Genomic DNA, 22,779 nt, shown 5'->3' on the forward strand with positions numbered 1-22,779 from the left:
TCGCTCGATTGTTTTTTTATATACTTTAATCAATTAATATTTTTCAAGTCAGTAACCTATTCTTCGAATTTTCTTCTTTCCCGCATCCTACTATTTTGAAAATAATAAAAAATTATCGTCAATGATTCATATAAGACAAATATTTAAACATGATTGGAACACAACAATATCTTTTGAAATCTCTCGAGAAATGTATTTTACATCGTTTTTATCGAAATATTTCAAACATGCCGATTGACGATGAAAAAGCGAAATCTGTAAAGGATAAAGGAAATGAGCAAAAATCGAAAGAAGAAATGAATGTTAACATTAAATCTCAATTCAAAGATTATGATTCCTTTCTACCAGATCGCAGAGGTGATATAAAAGTTTGTTTGATAGGAGGCAGCGAATCATTGATGTATGCGGCTCTTCTTTTAAAACAATTTCGTCTCATAAAACAGATACATGTGGTAGACACAAAAAATTCATTGGCTAATGCAATTTTAGATATTAATCACATTGATACATCAACTCGTATAAAATGCTTTAAGAGAAAACATTTGAAACAAGCTCTTAAAGAAGTATATCTTTATCATTTTACTTTTATAACATAATGTTTCGAAAATCATAATCATTTAAACAATTATAAATGAATAATGAACAATATATTATTGATGTGATTATGATATTATTACTATTAAGATTAAAATTCACGGAATTTGATATTATTTTCAGATAAACATTATTGCATTAATGGATGAAATAAATCCTAATATTAATTTAAATCTCTCTTCTCAATTTGAGGCTGTCTCTCCATATGTATGTGAAATGGCTGAACAAATGGCACAATTTAATTCAGAATCTTTAGTGGCTGTTTTCGCTCGACCAGTTACGGCTACGCTTCCTACAGTATCAGAAATTTACAAACTTGCTGGATGGTGGGATCCGGATAGAATTATTGGTTCTACAGCACTTGATCGTATGCGAATGGAAGCATTAACCGCGAATCTTTTGGATTTAAATCCTGCCTTTTTATCAGTCCCACTGGTTGGTGGTGCAGATTTAAATACTATTGTTCCTCTTTTATCGTGTGCTACTCCAATTAATCGATTTACCAATGTATGAAAATATAATCATCTACAATTGTATTAAAAAAAAATTTTTTTTACTCTATTTTTCAACATGAATATTAAAAATTCATGTAGGCGCAACAAGATATGTTGTTACAATCATTACGTAGTGCGGACAAAAATATGGCAAATATTGAATTGAAAAGTCCAACATTATCTGATGGAGCAGCAGCTGCCAAATTAATTCTAGCTCTTGCTGGAGGACTTAGTGGCTTTAAAAACATTATTTCTTCTGCTTATGTACGATCAAACGTTTTGCCAGTGTGCCGATATTTTACGAGTGAATTGCAATTCGGTCCAGGCGGTATACAAAAAAATTTTGGATTGCCTAAAATGTCATCTACAGAAATAATGCTTGTCGAACAGGCAATTCCTTATATTAATAAATGTATTAATATGGCAGCAAAAGCAGTTCACTATAATAGACATATCACATTGAAAACTGTATAAATTAATTTTTTCAAAAAATGAATCATCTTGTACATAAAATACACTATTTAATAAAAATTTTATTATTAAGTGTTTAATATGAATGATTTAATAAATAAAAATATAAGAAAGAATTTATTATATTAACTATTTTATATTTAATAAAAATAATATAAACATATATATTCGATAATACAACAATTCTATTTATTTCTATTTATGCATATATAGTTTTTTAAAATTATTTTAGACTATTTTAAAAATAATAAATGATATAAAAATTATTTTTATAAATAAATTCTAAATAAAATTACCATTGTTTTATTTATCTATATTTCTTCCTTATTCGTGCGTGAAACGGATGTTTCTCATTTAAAACATTATATTCAATAACTTATACATAAGTGTTATAGTTCATATAAACCTCAGTTTGATTTGAAGTTTCAAACTGAACGGTATTGCGATTAGTTAATGCTCGTTGGCATGAATATGAACTATGGATGCGAAAATATAATACAGTATAAGTAAAATATTTGAATCGAAGATAATATTTTTACGATCAACTGGTTTATTCGTCTTAAAGTGAAAAAAAAGAATTATTGACATCTGTTGATTCATTACATCCATTATTTTTATATACATATTTCGTGGGTGAAAATAAAATATTCATTTTTTCTAAAAATGATGACAAATCACACAGTGTTGCCGTTCAAAGAATGTTTATAAATGATTCGATCTATAAATATCAAAACAAAACGCAGAGGGATTTAAATTTGGGTCGAGTGCACATAGATATCGCCCGGCTAGATTATTTTAAAATTGCGTGAATCTTTTATTTTGACATTTTATGTTTAAACAGTTTTATATTCGATAACTAAAAAATTTGTCTCTTTGTGGAACAATTTTTTAAAATTTTAATATCATGGGGATCATATTATCAAGATTTCGTGTAAGTGTATGTCAATACGTTAACATTAATATAATGTAATATTAATATTATTCAATTAAGGTTAACAATCTATCATATATTTTTTTTTTGTTATATAATTAAGAATATTTAAATTAGTATAATATTTTGTAATAAATACAAAATTTTTTAAATGAAATGCATTAAATTTTTTTATAATTAAATATAATTGAATTATATATTATATTAATTAATAAATTTTCGAGGTTAGATAAGAAAATTTTAAACAAATTTTATTAAATATTAATATTTGCATAACTTTTTATAGCATATTATATTATACATATTATATTATATAAATAGCATCAATTTTATAAATTTTATATCTTCAATTTAAATAATCTATAATCTTCAATTTTTATAATTCAATTTTTATAGGTTTATAACCTAAGAAAAAAAATTCGATAAAAATTGTAATACTGAATATCATCAATCACTTGATCTATAATTTATTCAGCAGAATTGTCATGCAATACAAAATTACCATTCAATGACATTATGTTTAATTTATTTAATTGTTTTAAGTTCTGAATTAAAATGCATTACGTCTAGATATAATGATATGAAATTATAAAATATTTTTTTGTTAAAAAAATTATTTATCATATAGAAGTATAAGTATAAGTATATAGAAGTATATAATCAAAAGCAAAAATAATGATTTAATATGCTATACATGCAACTTCCTATAAACTTTCATATTATTATTCTGTGAACATACTTGCTTCACAATTCTGAATTCATTTGAATTTAATATTTGAATTACATTTTAATCTAATATTTATATTTATATATTAAAGTCAATATTATGTAAAAATATTTCTAGTATATATATTTAAATTTTTATATACTTTAAAATGCATATGAAATGATTACATATGAAAATTAAATTATAATAAATGTTTAAACTATGTATATATATTTTTTTATTTTTCAGAGAAAGAAAACAACAATTGAAATTTTAGAAGATCTTGATGCGGTAAAATATTTATATCTTTTTTTTTTATATTTATATTAATGATTTCAAAATGATCACAAATATTTTTGTTTAACAGAAAATTAAAGAAATAGAAAAATATGGACATAGTACAGAACAAAAACACAAAAAAATTGTTGGAACTCTAATATTATATAGTGTGATACTTTATATTATAACAGCATTCATTTTTTATTTTTATTTTTTTCCTGCATCACTATATGATCAAATATTCTATATCATTCCACTCTTAATTTTTCCAATTCTGTAAGTGTCTATTTTATTATATATTCTATTATATTTGTTTCCTTTATAAAATTATTCAGAAATTATTCACATATATTTATTATTACAGAATATTACTTACAAAAAAGATGGTAACATGGTATTATAAACGTAAAATTTCTGAAAATGAAGAGAAATTAAGTACTATACAATTAGAAAAAAAGAAAATTTTAGATGAAGTTACAGAAACTGAAACATATAAAAAAGCTAAAGAAATTTTATTAAAATTTGCTCCAGATCAATTATCTCCTGTAATTATATAAAGGAAATATTTAAACTTTTTTTTTAATTTTTTAATTATTTCTATAGATATATATTTATAATAACATTATAAATATTTATTTTATATATATTTTATATATATCATTCATTATATTTATTATATATTATATATTTATAAGTATTTTTACATTATTATTTTATTAATATATTAATATATTAATAAGCTAGTAAACAAATTAAAAAAAGAATAAAAAAGTAAAATATTTGCTAAAAAAAAACTTTTATTGTAGCCAATTTATAAAGTGCCATCACGAACAGAAACACCTCAACAATCTAGTTCTCCACACAATGTAATATCTCCAGTATTTCTTTCTGGGGAATTGAGAAGACGTGTAATAACAAGCCAAAATCAACCATTAAATCTACAAAGTGGTACACCCGTTAACACTGGCCTTGTCCCAGTTGGCATAACTCCCACTCAAAATCCATCAAATGCCTCCTTTCAGAGTGGTATTAAACCAGTTAATACTCCAATTAGAGGTTATCGTTAGTATTTTTAACTATAATTAAAATTATTAACTTATATTTTTTTATTTAATATATATATTATTTTCTTTTACTCTTAATTTATTAAAAAAAATTTTTTTAATAATAAAAAATATAATAAAAAAGAAGAAAGAGAGAATAATTTATAATATATATATATATATAATATTCATATATTAAGAAATTATATTAAAAAATAAAAAATATATTATTATATGATAGGAATTCCTTTGCCACGTCCAATATTACCTCGGCACAGAACTCACTTGGATCGATTAATTGATTATATTGTTGGAGATGGTCCATCTAATCGATATGCATTAATTTGTCGAAATTGTGATTCCCACAATGGAATGGCTCTCAAGGAGGAATTTGAATATTTTGGTAAACATTTGTCACATAATCTGCCAAAAAGAGTTAAGTATAAAGATATAAGTAAAATATTAAATATTTAAAATATATGTATTTTTATTTTATAGGATTCAGATGTTGTTATTGCAACTTTTGGAATCCTGCAAGAAAACAGAAACCATCTATTTCAAAACCAGAATGTAATGTGGGTTTTAGTAGTCCATCTTCAACTATTTCTGAACAATTATCAAGTAATACTAATGTAGAACAGATAAAACTTACGCGAACGGAATCAATTCCATCAGATTCAGGTTTGAATGTAAAAAAAAAAAAAAAAAAAATATAATAATTTGAACTTAAAAAAAAAAATTATTAATTGAAAATTTTTAGATTCAGATATCGAAGTAGTTGAACGACCAATGGAAGCATTGGAAGAAGCTGAACATATTACTGAATTAAACAAAAAATCATATGGTGAGAAAAATGTTTCTTAATCTGTAATACTTTTTTATTATTATAAAATATATAATTATTATCATAGATGAGCCAAATGAACCAGGGAAACCTGAAATAAAGGAAGAACAAAATTACGAAGAAAGCGTTGAAAAAATGGATGTTGACGAATCTTCGTCTTAACAAAATATATTTTGAAATTATTTGCAACGTGAAACCTTATCAAATGTACTACAATTGGCGTTGTAGTATACATATAATTATATAGGTATATTGAAAATGTAAATACTATATTACTTAAAAACAAATTTATGAAAATAAAGAAAATCATATTTGACAATAGGTAGTAATATAGTATTTACAAAAGTTACATAAATACTATATTCTCGTATTTGAATGAAAGATCATTCCAAATTGTTCTTGTCTATTTCTTGTTGAAATTTTGCATAACTATAAAATGAAGCAAAATAATCACAAGTACTTAGAAAAGATATTGTTATGTCAATATCTTTAATCCTCTTAGAAAGTTTTTGCTTCATCTATCATTGCAAAATTATGAAATTTCATAATATATTGAAAAATGTTTAGAAATCATTTATTCTTTTAAAGATTTTAAATTATCTTTAATATTATATACAAAAATGCCCATGTTGAAAATTGTAGTCAATAATACATTTTATGCAAGACTGCTTATCTCATCAATAATGGATATTAGTATTTATATTAGAAAATATCTCCTCCTCCCTCCCTTCTTTTTATAATAAAGTATAGCATATATTTTAAGATTTTACAATATATATATATTATGGGAGGTATGGATTTTTTTTATATAGAAGATCTAAAATGTAAAAAATGAAAATGAAAGAAAAAAGTATTTATTTTTTTCACTAAATTTTTTCCTAGTAAAATTAATTTATTAAATAAATTTGTAATACATTTTTAGTGCCCTACTAACGTTTATCAAGAATATAGTTCAAGTTACATTATATGAAGAAAGATCTGTTTTGTGAAACATACATAATTCTTATTCAAGAAACAATAATTACACAAATAATAAAAACTTTAAAAATGATTTCTATTTGTTTCAACTAGTTAAAAATTTTTATTTGCAATTGTACTTAAAAATTAATTTATTTAATTTTATTGTATTTAATATAAAACAAATTTAATTAAAAATTTGTATTAATGTGACAAGTAAAAATGTTTGGATAATTGTTGAAAGTTGAAAGAAATATACTTTTCAATAAAAATATAAAAATATTCAATAAAAATTTTTATCAATTATTTTTTTAATAAATTTTTAATATAGCTCATAATTTTTAAACATAATGTTTAAATTATTTGATAAATGAATTTTATAAAATTACGATATTTTTTCCCTCGATTTACGCAGCCAATTGCGGATACTGATTTAAGAAATTGTTTGCTTGTGCTTTGTGTTCTTAAAAATACAAAATTGTGCTCATTCTCGCACATGTGTGAATTGGTCTCAGTTTACATGGTAAAAATAGTGCTCGGTCGTGGACGGATTATTGTTCGAGGTAAATCTAACGATTTTTTCGGCATCGTTTAGTAATGATAGTAAAAAAGCGTGAATATAGAGAAACAAGTAACAAACATATTTTTTTATGCAAATCATCTTGCGTGTAATGATTTATTATTAACAATGAATGTGCAAGATATTTTTGCTTCAACGCTTTTTATACATGAAATTCATGTGCTTAATAATGATATAAAATATTGTATAAGAATGCAAAAAGAATGAAAAACATCACTTATAATTAACGCAATATTAAGTTTGTCGTAATAGTTAAATATAAATAATAAAAAGATTGTATTCTTGCAAGTATTTTTCGATTACTTTAGTGGGCGCCATAACAATCCATTTGTCTGATACAATCATTATGTGATGAGTGTTTATTCTTTCTGTTTAATTACTATTATTATTATTATTATTATTATTATTATTATATTATTATTATATATATATATATTGTATCAGACAAATATATATATATAGTATTCTATATGTAATAACGTCTTTCTTATTGATCAATTTCATAATTATTTTATCCTCATTTGTAAAATCGTTCATGTTCATTGAAAATCATAGTACGATCAAGAGTATATTAGGTGGGGCAGACTTTGTTAATCCGGTATAGAATACGTGCAATCAATTTTTATACAATGATTGTTTTAATTTATGAATTATGTTAAAATACAACTTATTGATATTATTGAAAATTACGTTTTTTGCAAAAGCAAAAAATATTAATTATTTTATAATTTATATATTATAAATTTATTTCTATTTTAATATATGATAAATATAAATTAATAATATGTAATATAATTATTCATTACAGATTAAGAAATATGCCAGAATTAACTGAACTTGATAAAGCTGCAAGCTCTGAACCTACTAAGGTTGAAGCTGCAGCAACTGGATCTGGAACTGATACAGATTCGGATGACACCATTCCAGAATTGGATGATGCAGGTGCTGGTGGTACAGTTGGTTTTCCAGGAACAACTGTTACTGGTCTTCCTATTGATATGGTATCCAAAGCAAAACAAAGTCGAGGAGAGAAAAAAGCTAGGAAGCTTATGAGTAAATTAGGATTAAAACCTGTACGTGGAATAAATTTAATACATTCTTATTTTGCAATATAAATAAATGAAATATTTAATTATTTTGTGCAGGTTCAAGGGGTTAACAGAGTAACTATTCGTAAATCAAAAAATATTCTTTTTGTAATTAATAAACCTGACGTGCTGAAGAATCCAGCTTCAGATACTTATATAGTATTTGGCGAAGCTAAGGTAATAAATTTTGAAAATTTAAATTAATACATCAAGAATATTTAAGTATTTAAAAATATGATGATATATTTAAAGTTTCGCATATTAAGCTGAACAATTGATGAAAAATTCCTTGGCAGACTGATATTTTTATATAATTCTACACTGTTTTAATATATATTTTATAATTTTTTGTTTATTAGATTTATTTATTCTTTTTATAGATTGAAGATCTCAGTCAACAAGCTCAAGTTGCAGCAGCTGAGAAGTTCAAAGAACCGCCAGTTATTCCAGCAACTGAAGCTGGTGGTAGTACAACGGTAAGATATTATATTTGATTGCAATATAACAATAATAATATCATAATTTTATACTTATTGTCTAATTTTTTATTTTAAAAGGTTGTTGCACCAATACAAGAGGAATCAGAAGAAGAAGTTGATGAAACGGGTGTTGAAGAAAAGGACATAGATCTAGTAATGTGTCAAGCTAATGTGTCTCGAGGGAAGGCTATTAAAGCTCTTAAAAATAATCAGAATGATATTGTCAATGCTATTATGGTAAATTTTTAAATATATATATATATATAAAATTATGATTTAAATGATTTTACATTTATTTTTCGAATTGAAATATTGTTGAAAATTTTAGCAAATTAATTCTTTATCTAATAAAAATGAATTCATATATATAATTTGGAAAATTAAAAAAATTATTTTTTATCTTTTTCAGGAGTTAACAATGTGATGAAGCTATTTAAAAGTAGGTTGTGCTACATCATAGCTCGCACTGCGACATCATTTTATTTTATCATCTGCGTCATCGAGAATAACCTCATCTTTTTTTTGTCTCATTATATTAAAAGAATTAAATTCGAATATTGAGAGGCCAGAGTTCGCATGGAGACCGTGATGCTTGTCTCAAAAAATCTACATGTATATAAATAATTCATATGAGAAAAAAATAAATACACTAAGGATACTATTTGCGTGTTATTGTGGATAAATTCATTATAAAGTTTATAAACTTCAAATTAATTTCATTAGTATTACGTAATACTAAAATTAATATGCAGGATAATATTGCATATAAATATTGATTAATTGTTATGCAATAGTACAGATGAGTTCAATCATATTATCGAAGTTGCTAAAATCAGAGATATTATAAAATCATCTTTTTGTACATTCTTAAATAAATATTACATACTTTTGCCATAAATATAGAAGTACAGAATAGATAATATGTAATTATTTTCTTGTCCCATATTAATTTTACAATTTTAGTATCATTTTCAACATTATTCATTTAGCATAATATAAAAATTAGTTGTGATTAAAAATGAAATTAAATATGAGTTCATAAATAAAATATAATAAAATATTTTATTCTTACAATCTTACATAATTAATTAATTATAATTTTAATATTGGCTCAATATCATAATTCTAAGTTTTTAAATATTAATCACTGAAAAATCAAAGGACATTGCCATATTAATAAAATATGAAGAGAAATAAAAATTTTATGATAGCTTGTTAATTTTAGAATAATATAATATATATGTTTATAAATGATTTTTTAAATAATTATTTATTTTCTCAAAAATTGAAATTTATATGAAATTATATCATATATTACATTATGTTTTAATATATTTTCATATTTACTATTTTTCGAATCAATCATTGATTCATATTAGATAAGCGTAAAATTTTTTCTCTGACTATAATCTATAATTTAATAAATCTATTTTTTTATGTATTATTTTTACACTTATTTTGAGATATATTATCTTTAAAATCTTTCGAAATTTTTCTCCAAAAGTCTCCAAAAATATTTTCAAATATGTTAATATTAAATATTTGTTTTTCTATAGATTAAGAATCAATAATTCTTACAAGCATTTCGTAGAAATAGATAAAGAGGATAAATAAGCGAAAAAGAATGAAGATAGTATAAAAATTCGAAAATCACTGCTATCTTTAGAATGCTTGAAATGAAACACATAAAAAGAATAAATAGTAGGGGAAAAATAGATTCTATAAAAATTCATCATCATCGTTATCTTTTAAGTGCTAAAGGTATTTCTCCTAAACAAAGTAAGATAAAATAAGAATTAAAAATAAACGGCATCTTTTGAATATTTTTAAAAAAATATTTTTGGTATTTAATAGATGGCGCTTATCCTTAATTTTTTTCTAATATCTTATCTTTGGAAAAATGTATTTGGTATTCAAAAGATGGTACTAATAATCAATTCTTATTTCATTTCTATTTTTTTCTAATGTATACTTTCTTTATCTTTATTATATGTTTCATTTGCACTCTAGAGATGGTATTGATTTTATTTTATCTTTCTATCACTATTTATTCTTCTTTTTTTCTAAAATTATGCTCAAGATACACAAAATTCTAATTAAAATTGAACAAAAATTATTATCATTAGAATCTTTGATTTGTTTATGAAAAAAATGATAGTGAAAAGCCAGTAAACATACTTCCTTCAAGAATCCTCTCCAAAAAAATTATCAACTAAAATTTCGATTTTATATTAAAAGAATATAATTAGGGAAAATGTAAAACATTTTGAAAAAATTCAGAATTGAGAAATATTTCGGAAAAACATTGATTCTGTAGGAGAATAAAATCAGAGAGGAAATGACATGTGAAATAATTCGAAAAATTAAGAATTCAGTAATTAGTAACTAAAATTTTGAATTTGCAATAGGAGTATATGACTAATAAATAGGCAGCAGGTAGAATTTTCCGAAAAATTAAGTTTTAATGATTCTAGCTAAAAATTTTGTCTTTATATTATGATAATACAATTCTAGATGAAGAGACATACAAAATTTTTTATAGAGCAGTTTACATATAAATTTAAATATTATAATAAAGTTAAAATTTTTATTTATTTCTGAATAAATATAATCAATTTGACTTTATAGAATATTTAAATGAGACAGTTGAGTTGAATATAATAGTCAATCACAAAATGACATTAAAAGAAATGTTTAAAAATTGATCAAAATGTCAATTGCTGTAAAGCAATATTTTCCTCATACAAAATCGTAAAATACAGTCAAAAATTTTTGTTCATGGCACAAAGTTTTAAGTTATGAAAATCTTGGAACAATTTTACATACTACTTCTTTTACAATTATATTCCTCTGCTACAAAATCGTAAATTCCAGGCAAAAATTTTATTGTCTGAAATTTCGATTATGAATTATGAGAATATAAAACATAAAAAGGTAGTATATAAAATTTTTCCTAGAATTCTAAGACTTAAAATTTTCGGATAGTCAGCAAGTTTTTTTGATCAATTTTGCGATTTTTGATCAGGAGAATATCCAAAATATAATTCTGGAAGAGGTAATATTTAAAATTTTTTGAAAAAATAAAAGTATCTAGCTTTAAATTCCGATTTTTCATTAGGAGAATATGATATGCGAGAAATTATTTATATATCTTTTCAGATTTATCATTATTTGCTAATACCAACATTTCCTCACGAAATATTATTGAAATTTTAATTTTTACAAAAAATATAATTAATTAATTGAGAAAAATTTTTTCTTCGCAAAACCACCACAAAATGAAAAAAATAATCGAGAAATGTTTGATTTCTCAAAAAAGTTAATAAAGAAATCAAAATATAAAAGGTAAGTAAAACATCATTTTCATTAAATTAATCTAGAATTAAGTAAACTGTTGAAAAAAAAAAATATATATATATATAGGTCCCGAAAATAGAACGTTATAATGGTAAGTACGGGTAAAGGTAAGTACAAAGAATTCCAGAAAATTACTTCTGTGAGATACCTCTAATAGAATTATATTCTCCTAATACAAAATTGTAAAATATAATCGAAAATTTCTGCCAAAGGCACAAAATTATGAATTGCGGAAATCTTGGAAAAATTATTCATGCCATCTTCTTTATGATTATATTCTCCTGTTACAAAATTGAAAAATTTGGTAAAAACGTTGCTGAAATTTCAATTACACATTAGGCGAATATAAAACATAAAGGGATAACATGAAAAATTATTCCAAGAACTCCAAGATTTAAAATTTTCGGATAGCCAGCCAGAATTTTTATGCAATTTTGCGATTTCTGATTAGTAGAATATAATTCTACAGAAGGGGAAACACAGAACAAAAAAAAATTATAACATTAAAGATAATTGCATAAAATTTTCGATATTTCATTAGGAGAATATGATATGCAAAGAGGTGGCACTAAAAATTTCTAACAGAGACCAATTTTGCAAAGCTTCACCTCCCAATTTTCGACTTTTCATTAGGAGAATATAATATGCAAGGAGGTGGCACTAAAAATTTCTAACAGAGACCAATTTTTCAAAGTTTTTCGTCCAAATTTTCGACTTTTCATTAGGAGAATATGATATGCAAAGAGGTGGCACTAAAAATTTCTAACAGAGACCAATTTTTCAAAGTTTCTCGTCCAAATTTTCGACTTTTCATTAGGAGAATATGATATGCAAGGAGGTGGCACTAAAAATTTCTAACAGAGACCAATTTTGCAAAGTTTCTCGTCCAAATTTTCGACTTTTCATTAGGAGAATATGATATGCAAGGAGGTGGCACTAAAAATTTCTAACAGAGACCAATTTTGCAAAGTTTCTCGTCCAAATTTTCGACTTTTCATTAGGAGAATATGATATGCAAAGAGGTGGCACTAAAAATTTCTAACAGAGACCAATTTTGCAAAGTTTCTCGTCCAAATTTTCGACTTTTCATTAGGAGAATATGATATGCAAAGAGGTGGCACTAAAAATTTCTAACAGAGACGAATTTTGCAAAGTTTCTCGTCCAAATTTTCGACTTTTCATTAGGAGAATATGATATGCAAAGAGGTGGCACTAAAAATTTCTAACAGAGACCAATTTTGCAAAGTTTCTCGTCCAAATTTTCGACTTTTCATTAGGAGAATATGATATGCAAAGAGGTGGCACTAAAAATTTCTAACAGAGACCAATTTTTCAAAGTTTCTCGTCCAAATTTTCGACTTTTCATTAGGAGAATATGATATGCAAAGAGGTGGCACTAAAAATTTCTAACAGAGACCAATTTTGCAAAGTTTCTCGTCCAAATTTTCGACTTTTCATTAGGAGAATATGATATGCAAGGAGGTGGCACTAAAAATTTCTAACAGAGACCAATTTTGCAAAGTTTCTCGTCCAAATTTTCGACTTTTCATTAGGAGAATATGATATGCAAAGAGGTGGCACTAAAAATTTCTAACAGAGACCAATTTTGCAAAGTTTCTCGTCCAAATTTTCGACTTTTCATTAGGAGAATATGATATGCAAAGAGGTGGCACTAAAAATTTCTAACAGAGACGAATTTTGCAAAGTTTCTCGTCCAAATTTTCGACTTTTCATTAGGAGAATATGATATGCAAAGAGGTGGCACTAAAAATTTCTAACAGAGACCAATTTTGCAAAGTTTCTCGTCCAAATTTTCGACTTTTCATTAGGAGAATATGATATGCAAAGAGGTGGCACTAAAAATTTCTAACAGAGACCAATTTTTCAAAGTTTCTCGTCCAAATTTTCGACTTTTCATTAGGAGAATATGATATGCAAAGAGGTGGCACTAAAAATTTCTAACAGAGACCAATTTTGCAAAGTTTCTCGTCCAAATTTTCGACTTTTCATTAGGAGAATATGATATGCAAGGAGGTGGCACTAAAAATTTCTAACAAAGACCAATTTTGCAAAGTTTCTCGTCCAAATTTTCGACTTTTCATTAGGAGAATATGATATGCAAAGAGGTGGCACTAAAAATTTCTAACAGAGACCAATTTTGCAAAGTTTCTCGTCCAAATTTTCGACTTTTCATTAGGAGAATATGATATGCAAAGAGGTGGCACTAAAAATTTCTAACAGAGACCAATTTTGCAAAGTTTCTCGTCCAAATTTTCGACTTTTCATTAGGAGAATATGATATGCAAAGAGGTGGCACTAAAAATTTCTAACAGAGACCAATTTTGCAAAGTTTCTCGTCCAAATTTTCGACTTTTCATTAGGAGAATATGATATGCAAAGAGGTGGCACTAAAAATTTCTAACAGAGACCAATTTTGCAAAGTTTCTCGTCCAAATTTTCGACTTTTCATTAGGAGAATATGATATGCAAAGAGGTGGCACTAAAAATTTCTAACAGAAACCAATTTTGCAAAGTTTCTCGTCCAAATTTTCGACTTTTCATTAGGAGAATATGATATGCAAAGAGGTGGCACTAAAAATTTCTAGCAGAGACCAATTTTGCAAAGTTTCTCGTCCAAATTTTCGACTTTTCATTAGGAGAATATGATATGCAAAGAGGTGGCACTAAAAATTTCTAACAGAGACCAATTTTGCAAAGTTTCTCGTCCAAATTTTCGACTTTTCATTAGGAGAATATGATATGCAAAGAGGTGGCACTAAAAATTTCTAACAGAGACCAATTTTGCAAAGTTTCTCGTCCAAATTTTCGACTTTTCATTAGGAGAATATGATATGCAAAGAGGTGGCACTAAAAATTTCTAACAGAGACCAATTTTGCAAAGTTTCTCGTCCAAATTTTCGACTTTTCATTAGGAGAATATGATATGCAAAGAGGTGGCACTAAAAATTTCTAACAGAGACCAATTTTGCAAAGTTTCTCGTCCAAATTTTCGACTTTTCATTAGGAGAATATGATATGCAAAGAGGTGGCACTAAAAATTTCTAACAGAGACCAATTTTGCAAAGTTTCTCGTCCAAATTTTCGACTTTTCATTAGGAGAATATGATATGCAAAGAGGTGGCACTAAAAATTTCTAACAGAGACCAATTTTGCAAAGTTTCTCGTCCAAATTTTCGACTTTTCATTAGGAGAATATGATATGCAAAGAGGTGGCACTAAAAATTTCTAACAGAGACCAATTTTGCAAAGTTTCTCGTCCAAATTTTCGACTTTTCATTAGGAGAATATGATATGCAAAGAGGTGGCACTAAAAATTTCTAACAGAGACCAATTTTGCAAAGTTTCTCGTCCAAATTTTCGACTTTTCATTAGGAGAATATGATATGCAAAGAGGTGGCACTAAAAATTTCTAACAGAGACCAATTTTGCAAAGTTTCTCGTCCAAATTTTCGACTTTTCATTAGGAGAATATGATATGCAAAGAGGTGGCACTAAAAATTTCTAACAGAGACCAATTTTTCAAAGTTTCTCGTCCAAATTTTCGACTTTTCATTAGGAGAATATGATATGCAAAGAGGTGGCACTAAAAATTTCTAACAGAGACCAATTTTTCAAAGTTTCTCGTCCAAATTTTCGACTTTTCATTAGGAGAATATGATATGCAAAGAGGTGGTACGAAAAATTTCTAACAGAGACCAATTTTGCAAAGTTTCTCGTCCAAATTTTCGACTTTTCATTAGGAGAATATGATATGCAAGGAAGTGGCACTAAAAATTTCTAACAGAGACCAATTTTGCAAAGTTTCTCGTCCAAATTTTCGACTTTTCATTAGGAGAATATGATATGCAAAGAGGTGGCACTAAAAATTTCTAACAGAGACCAATTTTGCAAAGTTTCTCGTCCAAATTTTCGACTTTTCATTAGGAGAATATGATATGCAAGGAGGTGGCACTAAAAATTTCTAACAGAGACCAATTTTGCAAAGTTTCTCGTCCAAATTTTCGACTTTTCATTAGGAGAATATGATATGCAAAGAGGTGGCACTAAAAATTTCTAACAGAGACCAATTTTGCAAAGTTTCTCGTCCAAATTTTCGACTTTTCATTAGGAGAATATGATATGCAAAGAGGTGGCACTAAAAATTTCTAACAGAGACCAATTTTGCAAAGTTTCTCGTCCAAATTTTCGACTTTTCATTAGGAGAATATGATATGCAAAGAGGTGGCACTAAAAATTTCTAACAGAGACCAATTTTTCAAAGTTTCTCGTCCAAATTTTCGATTTTTCATTAGGAGAATATGATATGCAAGGAGGTGGCACTAAAAATTTCTAACAGAGACCAATTTTGCAAAGTTTCTCGTCCAAATTTTCGACTTTTCATTAGGAGAATATGATATGCAAGGAGGTGGCACTAAAAATTTCTAACAGAGACCAATTTTGCAAAGTTTCTCGTCCAAATTTTCGACTTTTCATTAGGAGAATATGATATGCAAAGAGGTGGCACTAAAAATTTCTAACAGAGACCAATTTTGCAAAGTTTCTCGTCCAAATTTTCGACTTTTCATTAGGAGAATATGATATGCAAGGAGGTGGCACTAAAAATTTCTAACAGAGACCAATTTTGCAAAGTTTCTCGTCCAAATTTTCGACTTTTCATTAGGAGAATATGATATGCAAAGAGGTGGCACTAAAAATTTCTAACAGAGACCAATTTTGCAAAGTTTCTCGTCCAAATTTTCGACTTTTCATTAGGAGAATATGATATGCAAAGAGGTGGCACTAAAAATTTCTAACAGAGACCAATTTTGCAAAGTTTCTCGTCCAAATTTTCGACTTTTCATTAGGAGAATATGATATGCAAAGAGGTGGCACTAAAAATTTCTAACAGAGACCAATTTTGCAAAGTTTCTCGTCCAAATTTTCGACTTTTCATTAGGAGAATATGATATGCAAAGAGGTGGCACTAAAAATTTCTAACAGAGACCAATTTTGCAAAGTTTCTCGTCCAAATTTTCGACTTTTCATTAGGAGAATATGATATGCAAAGAGGTGGCACTAAAAATTTCTAACAGAGACCAATTTTGCAAAGTTTCTCGTCCAAATTTTCGACTTTTCATTAGGAGAATATGATATGCAAAGAGGTGGCACTAAAAATTTCTAACAGAGACCAATTTTGCAAAGTTTCTCGTCCAAATTTTCGACTTTTCATTAGGAGAATATGATATGCAAAGAGGTGGCACTAAAAATTTCTAACAGAGACCAATTTTTCAAAGTTTCTCGTCCAAATTTTCGACTTTTCATTAGGAGAATATGATATGCAAAGAGGTGGCACTAAAAATTTCTAACAGAGACCAATTTTTCAAAGTTTCTCGTCCAAATTTTCGACTTTTCATTAGGAGAATATGATATGCAAAGAGGTGGTACGAAAAATTTCTAACAGAGACCAATTTTGCAAAGTTTCTCGTCCAAATTTTCGACTTTTCATTAGGAGAATATGATATGCAAGTAGGTGGCACTAAAAATTTCTAACAGAGACCAATTTTGCAAAGTTTCTCGTCCAAATTTTCGACTTTTCATTAGGAGAATATGATATGCAAAGAGGTGGCACTAAAAATTTCTAACAGAGACCAATTTTGCAAAGTTTCTCGTCCAAATTTTCGACTTTTCATTAGGAGAATATGATATGCAAAGAGGTGGCACTAAAAATTTCTAACAGAGACCAATTTTGCAAAGTTTCTCGTCCAAATTTTCGACTTTTCATTAGGAGAATATGATATGCAAAGAGGTGGCACTAAAAATTTCTAACAGAGACCAATTTTGCAAAGTTTCTCGTCCAAATTTTCGACTTTTCATTAGGAGAATATGATATGCAAAGAGGTGGCACTAAAAATTTCTAACAGAAACCAATTTTGCAAAGTTTCTCGTCCAAATTTTCGACTTTTCATTAGGAGAATATGATATGCAAAGAGGTGGCACTAAAAATTTCTAACAGAGACCAATTTTGCAAAGTTTCTCGTCCAAATTTTCGACTTTTCATTAGGAGAATATGATATGCAAAGAGGTGGCACTAAAAATTTCTAACAGAGACCAATTTTGCAAAGTTTCTCGTCCAAATTTTCGACTTTTCATTAGGAGAATATGATATGCAAAGAGGTGGCACTAAAAATTTCTAACAGAGACCAATTTTTCAAAGTTTCTCGTCCAAATTTTCGACTTTTCATTAGGAGAATATGATATGCAAAGAGGTGGCACTAAAAATTTCTAACAGAGACCAATTTTGCAAAGTTTCTCGTCCAAATTTTCGACTTTTCATTAGGAGAATATGATATGCAAAGAGGTGGCACTAAAAATTTCTAAAAGAGACCAATTTTGCAAAGTTTCTCGTCCAAATTTTCGACTTTTCATTAGGAGAATATGATATGCAAAGAGGTGGCACTAAAAATTTCTAACAGAGACCAATTTTGCAAAGTTTCTCGTCCAAATTTTCGACTTTTCATTAGGAGAATATGATATGCAAAGAGGTGGCACTAAAAATTTCTAACGGAGACCAATTTTGCAAAGTTTCTCGTCCAAATTTTCGACTTTTCATTAGGAGAATATGATATGCAAAGAGGTGGCACTAAAAATTTCTAACAGAGACCAATTTTGCAAAGTTTCTCGTCCAAATTTTCGACTTTTCATTAGGAGAATATGATATGCAAAGAGGTGGCACTAAAAATTTCTAACAGAGACCAATTTTGCAAAGTTTCTCGTCCAAATTTTCGACTTTTCATTAGGAGAATATGATATGCAAAGAGGTGGCACTAAAAATTTCTAACAGAGACCAATTTTGCAAAGTTTCTCGTCCAAATTTTCGACTTTTCATTAGGAGAATATGATATGCAAAGAGGTGGCACTAAAAATTTCTAACAGAGACCAATTTTGCAAAGTTTCTCGTCCAAATTTTCGACTTTTCATTAGGAGAATATGATATGCAAAGAGGTGGCACTAAAAATTTCTAACAGAGACCAATTTTTCAAAGTTTCTCGTCCAAATTTTCGACTTTTCATTAGGAGAATATGATATGCAAAGAGGTGGCACTAAAAATTTCTAACAGAGACCAATTTTGCAAAGTTTCTCGTCCAAATTTTCGACTTTTCATTAGGAGAATATGATATGCAAATAGGTGGCACTAAAAATTTCTAACAGAGACCAATTTTGCAAAGTTTCTCGTCCAAATTTTCGACTTTTCATTAGGAGAATATGATATGCAAAGAGGTGGCACTAAAAATTTCTAACAGAGACCAATTTTGCAAAGTTTCTCGTCCAAATTTTCGACTTTTCATTAGGAGAATATGATATGCAAGGAGGTGGCACTAAAAATTTCTAACAGAGACCAATTTTGCAAAGTTTCTCGTCCAAATTTTCGACTTTTCATTAGGAGAATATGATATGCAAAGAGGTGGCACTAAAAATTTCTAACAGAGACCAATTTTGCAAAGTTTCTCGTCCAAATTTTCGACTTTTCATTAGGAGAATATGATATGCAAAGAGGTGGCACTAAAAATTTCTAACAGAGACCAATTTTGCAAAGTTTCTCGTCCAAATTTTCGACTTTTCATTAGGAGAATATGATATGCAAAGAGGTGGCACTAAAAATTTCTAACAGAGACCAATTTTGCAAAGTTTCTCGTCCAAATTTTCGACTTTTCATTAGGAGAATATGATATGCAAAGAGGTGGCACTAAAAATTTCTAACAGAGACCAATTTTGCAAAGTTTCTCGTCCAAATTTTCGACTTTTCATTAGGAGAATATGATATGCAAAGAGGTGGCACTAAAAATTTCTAACAGAGACCAATTTTGCAAAGTTTCTCGTCCAAATTTTCGACTTTTCATTAGGAGAATATGATATGCAAAGAGGTGGCACTAAAAATTTCTAACAGAGACCAATTTTGCAAAGTTTCTCGTCCAAATTTTCGACTTTTCATTAGGAGAATATGATATGCAAAGAGGTGGCACTAAAAATTTCTAACAGAGACCAATTTTTCAAAGTTTCTCGTCCAAATTTTCGACTTTTCATTAGGAGAATATGATATGCAAAGAGGTGGCACTAAAAATTTCTAACAGAGACCAATTTTGCAAAGTTTCTCGTCCAAATTTTCGACTTTTCATTAGGAGAATATGATATGCAAAGAGGTGGCACTAAAAATTTCTAACAGAGACCAATTTTGCAAAGTTTCTCGTCCAAATTTTCGACTTTTCATTAGGAGAATATGATATGCAAAGAGGTGGCACTAAAAATTTCTAACAGAGACCAATTTTGCAAAGTTTCTCGTCCAAATTTTCGACTTTTCATTAGGAGAATATGATATGCAAAGAGGTGGCACTAAAAATTTCTAACAGAGACCAATTTTGCAAAGTTTCTCGTCCAAATTTTCGACTTTTCATTAGGAGAATATGATATGCAAAGAGGTGGCACTAAAAATTTCTAACAGAGACCAATTTTGCAAAGTTTCTCGTCCAAATTTTCGACTTTTCATTAGGAGAATATGATATGCAAAGAGGTGGCACTAAAAATTTCTAACAGAGACCAATTTTGCAAAGTTTCTCGTCCAAATTTTCGACTTTTCATTAGGAGAATATGATATGCAAAGAGGTGGCACTAAAAATTTCTAACAGAGACCAATTTTGCAAAGTTTCTCGTCCAAATTTTCGACTTTTCATTAGGAGAATATGATATGCAAAGAGGTGGCACTAAAAATTTCTAACAGAGACCAATTTTGCAAAGTTATCTCGTCCAAATTTTCGACTTTTCATTAGGAGAATATGATATGCAAAGAGGTGGCACTAAAAATTTCTAACAGAGACCAATTTTGCAAAGTTTCTCGTCCAAATTTTCGACTTTTCATTAGGAGAATATGATATGCAAAGAGGTGGCACTAAAAATTTCTAACAGAGACCAATTTTGCAAAGTTTCTCGTCCAAATTTTCGACTTTTCATTAGGAGAATATGATATGCAAAGAGGTGGCACTAAAAATTTCTAACAGAGACCAATTTTGCAAAGTTTCTCGTCCAAATTTTCGACTTTTCATTAGGAGAATATGATATGCAAAGAGGTGGCACTAAAAATTTCTAACAGAGACCAATTTTTCAAAGTTTCTCGTCCAAATTTTCGACTTTTCATTAGGAGAATATGATATGCAAAGAGGTGGCACTAAAAATTTCTAACAGAGACCAATTTTGCAAAGTTTCTCGTCCAAATTTTCGACTTTTCATTAGGAGAATATGATATGCAAAGAGGTGGCACTAAAAATTTCTAACAGAGACCAATTTTGCAAAGTTTCTCGTCCAAATTTTCGACTTTTCATTAGGAGAATATGATATGCAAAGAGGTGGCACTAAAAATTTCTAACAGAGACCAATTTTGCAAAGTTTCTCGTCCAAATTTTCGACTTTTCATTAGGAGAAAATGATATGCAAAGAGGTGGCACTAAAAATTTCTAACAGAGACCAATTTTGCAAAGTTTCTCGTCCAAATTTTCGACTTTTCATTAGGAGAATATGATATGCAAAGAGGTGGCACTAAAAATTTCTAACAGAGACCAATTTTGCAAAGTTTCTCGTCCAAATTTTCGACTTTTCATTAGGAGAATATGATATGCAAAGAGGTGGCACTAAAAATTTCTAACAGAGACCAATTTTGCAAAGTTTCTCGTCCAAATTTTCGACTTTTCATTAGGAGAATATGATATGCAAAGAGGTGGCACTAAAAATTTCTAACAGAGACCAATTTTGCAAAGTTTCTCGTCCAAATTTTCGACTTTTCATTAGGAGAATATGATATGCAAAGAGGTGGCACTAAAAATTTCTAACAGAGACCAATTTTGCAAAGTTTCTCGTCCAAATTTTCGACTTTTCATTAGGAGAATATGATATGCAAAGAGGTGGCACTAAAAATTTCTAACAGAGACCAATTTTTCAAAGTTTCTCGTCCAAATTTTCGACTTTTTATTAGGAGAATATGATATGCAAGGAGGTGGCACTAAAAATTTCTAACGGAGACCAATTTTGCAAAGTTTCTCGTCCAAATTTTCGACTTTTCATTAGGAGAATATGATATGCAAGGAGGTGGCACTAAAAATTTCTAACAGAGACCAATTTTGCAAAGTTTCTCGTCCAAATTTTCGACTTTTCATTAGGAGAATATGATATGCAAAGAGGTGGCACTAAAAATTTCTAACAGAGACCAATTTTGCAAAGTTTCTCGTCCAAATTTTCGACTTTTCATTAGGAGAATATGATATGCAAAGAGGTGGCACTAAAAATTTCTAACAGAGACCAATTTTGCAAAGTTTCTCGTCCAAATTTTCGACTTTTCATTAGGAGAATATGATATGCAAAGAGGTGGCACTAAAAATTTCTAACAGAGACCAATTTTGCAAAGTTTCTCGTCCAAATTTTCGACTTTTCATTAGGAGAATATGATATGCAAAGAGGTGGCACTAAAAATTTCTAACAGAGACCAATTTTGCAAAGTTTCTCGTCCAAATTTTCGACTTTTCATTAGGAGAATATGATATGCAAAGAGGTGGCACTAAAAATTTCTAACAGAGACCAATTTTGCAAAGTTTCTCGTCCAAATTTTCGACTTTTCATTAGGAGAATATGATATGCAAAGAGGTGGCACTAAAAATTTCTAACAGAGACCAATTTTTCAAAGTTTCTCGTCCAAATTTTCGACTTTTCATTAGGAGAATATGATATGCAAAGAGGTGGCACTAAAAATTTCTAACAGAGACCAATTTTTCAAAGTTTCTCGTCCAAATTTTCGACTTTTCATTAGGAGAATATGATATGCAAAGAGGTGGCACTAAAAATTTCTAACAGAGACCAATTTTGCAAAGTTTCTCGACCAAATTTTCGACTTTTCATTAGGAGAATATGATATGCAAA

At 27.9% G+C, this 22,779-nt stretch overlaps 3 protein-coding genes across 10 annotated transcripts; all 3 read left to right on the plus strand.

Annotated features, from left to right (window-relative positions):
• Nucleotide 1: 1 nt before the first annotated feature.
• LOC100870079 (malate dehydrogenase, mitochondrial) lies at nucleotides 2–1,639 on the plus strand. Its single transcript, XM_003697258.4, has 3 exons — nucleotides 2–563; nucleotides 718–1,101; nucleotides 1,188–1,639. Exons 1-3 carry the CDS (start codon nucleotides 150–152, stop codon nucleotides 1,560–1,562), a joined length of 1,173 nt encoding a protein of 390 aa, XP_003697306.2. The 5' UTR covers nucleotides 2–149; the 3' UTR covers nucleotides 1,563–1,639.
• Nucleotides 1,640–1,937: 298 nt separating this feature from the next.
• Lnpk (zinc-ribbon metal-binding protein lunapark) lies at nucleotides 1,938–6,612 on the plus strand. 6 transcript variants are annotated; one of them, XM_086912329.1, is made up of 10 exons: nucleotides 1,938–2,490; nucleotides 3,446–3,487; nucleotides 3,564–3,751; nucleotides 3,840–4,020; nucleotides 4,282–4,537; nucleotides 4,760–4,953; nucleotides 5,017–5,199; nucleotides 5,279–5,362; nucleotides 5,430–5,609; nucleotides 6,285–6,612. In XM_086912329.1, exons 1-7 carry the CDS (start codon nucleotides 2,464–2,466, stop codon nucleotides 5,152–5,154), a joined length of 1,026 nt encoding a protein of 341 aa, XP_086768455.1. In that variant the 5' UTR covers nucleotides 1,938–2,463; the 3' UTR covers nucleotides 5,155–5,199; nucleotides 5,279–5,362; nucleotides 5,430–5,609; nucleotides 6,285–6,612. The 6 variants fall into 6 exon arrangements, with proteins under 6 accessions (XP_086768455.1, XP_086768454.1, XP_003697288.4 ...); XM_086912328.1 differs by having other exon boundaries at nucleotides 1,969–2,490; nucleotides 4,760–4,921; nucleotides 5,017–5,207; XM_003697240.4 differs by having other exon boundaries at nucleotides 1,969–2,490; nucleotides 4,760–4,921.
• An 86-nt stretch (nucleotides 6,613–6,698) lies between these two features.
• On the plus strand, nucleotides 6,699–9,127 carry Nacalpha (nascent polypeptide associated complex protein alpha subunit). Of its 3 annotated transcripts, none has more exons than XM_012491522.3 (6): nucleotides 6,699–6,882; nucleotides 7,708–7,972; nucleotides 8,045–8,164; nucleotides 8,368–8,463; nucleotides 8,545–8,703; nucleotides 8,876–9,127. In XM_012491522.3, exons 2-6 carry the CDS (start codon nucleotides 7,718–7,720, stop codon nucleotides 8,888–8,890), a joined length of 645 nt encoding a protein of 214 aa, XP_012346976.1. In that variant the 5' UTR covers nucleotides 6,699–6,882; nucleotides 7,708–7,717; the 3' UTR covers nucleotides 8,891–9,127. The 3 variants fall into 3 exon arrangements, with proteins under 3 accessions (XP_012346976.1, XP_086768459.1, XP_086768458.1); XM_086912333.1 differs by lacking the exon at nucleotides 6,699–6,882 and adding an exon at nucleotides 6,911–7,175; XM_086912332.1 differs by lacking the exon at nucleotides 6,699–6,882 and adding an exon at nucleotides 7,206–7,497.
• The last annotated feature ends 13,652 nt before the right edge of the window (nucleotides 9,128–22,779 follow it).

The sequence above is a fragment of the Apis florea genome, unplaced genomic scaffold (genome assembly GCF_048593485.1).
Source record: "Apis florea isolate Af1SG1 unplaced genomic scaffold, ASM4859348v1 contig_3375_pilon, whole genome shotgun sequence".
In the NCBI taxonomy this organism is placed as follows: Eukaryota; Metazoa; Arthropoda; class Insecta; order Hymenoptera; family Apidae; genus Apis; species Apis florea.

Coding starts and splice junctions, on each gene's coding strand:
- LOC100870079 (XM_003697258.4), top strand. CDS start 150: ATGATTGGAACACAACAATATCTTTTGAAATCTCTCGAGAAATGTATT. Junction 564..717: donor TGAAACAAGCTCTTAAAGAA/GTATATCTTTAT, acceptor TATTATTTTCAG/ATAAACATTATTGCATTAAT. Junction 1,102..1,187: donor CAATTAATCGATTTACCAAT/GTATGAAAATAT, acceptor AAATTCATGTAG/GCGCAACAAGATATGTTGTT.
- Lnpk (XM_003697240.4), top strand. CDS start 2,464: ATGGGGATCATATTATCAAGATTTCGT. Junction 3,488..3,563: donor TTTTAGAAGATCTTGATGCG/GTAAAATATTTA, acceptor TTTGTTTAACAG/AAAATTAAAGAAATAGAAAA. Junction 5,200..5,278: donor ATCAATTCCATCAGATTCAG/GTTTGAATGTAA, acceptor GAAAATTTTTAG/ATTCAGATATCGAAGTAGTT.
- Nacalpha (XM_012491522.3), top strand. CDS start 7,718: ATGCCAGAATTAACTGAACTTGATAAAGCTGCAAGCTCTGAACCTACT. Junction 8,165..8,367: donor TAGTATTTGGCGAAGCTAAG/GTAATAAATTTT, acceptor TTCTTTTTATAG/ATTGAAGATCTCAGTCAACA. Junction 8,464..8,544: donor AAGCTGGTGGTAGTACAACG/GTAAGATATTAT, acceptor TTATTTTAAAAG/GTTGTTGCACCAATACAAGA.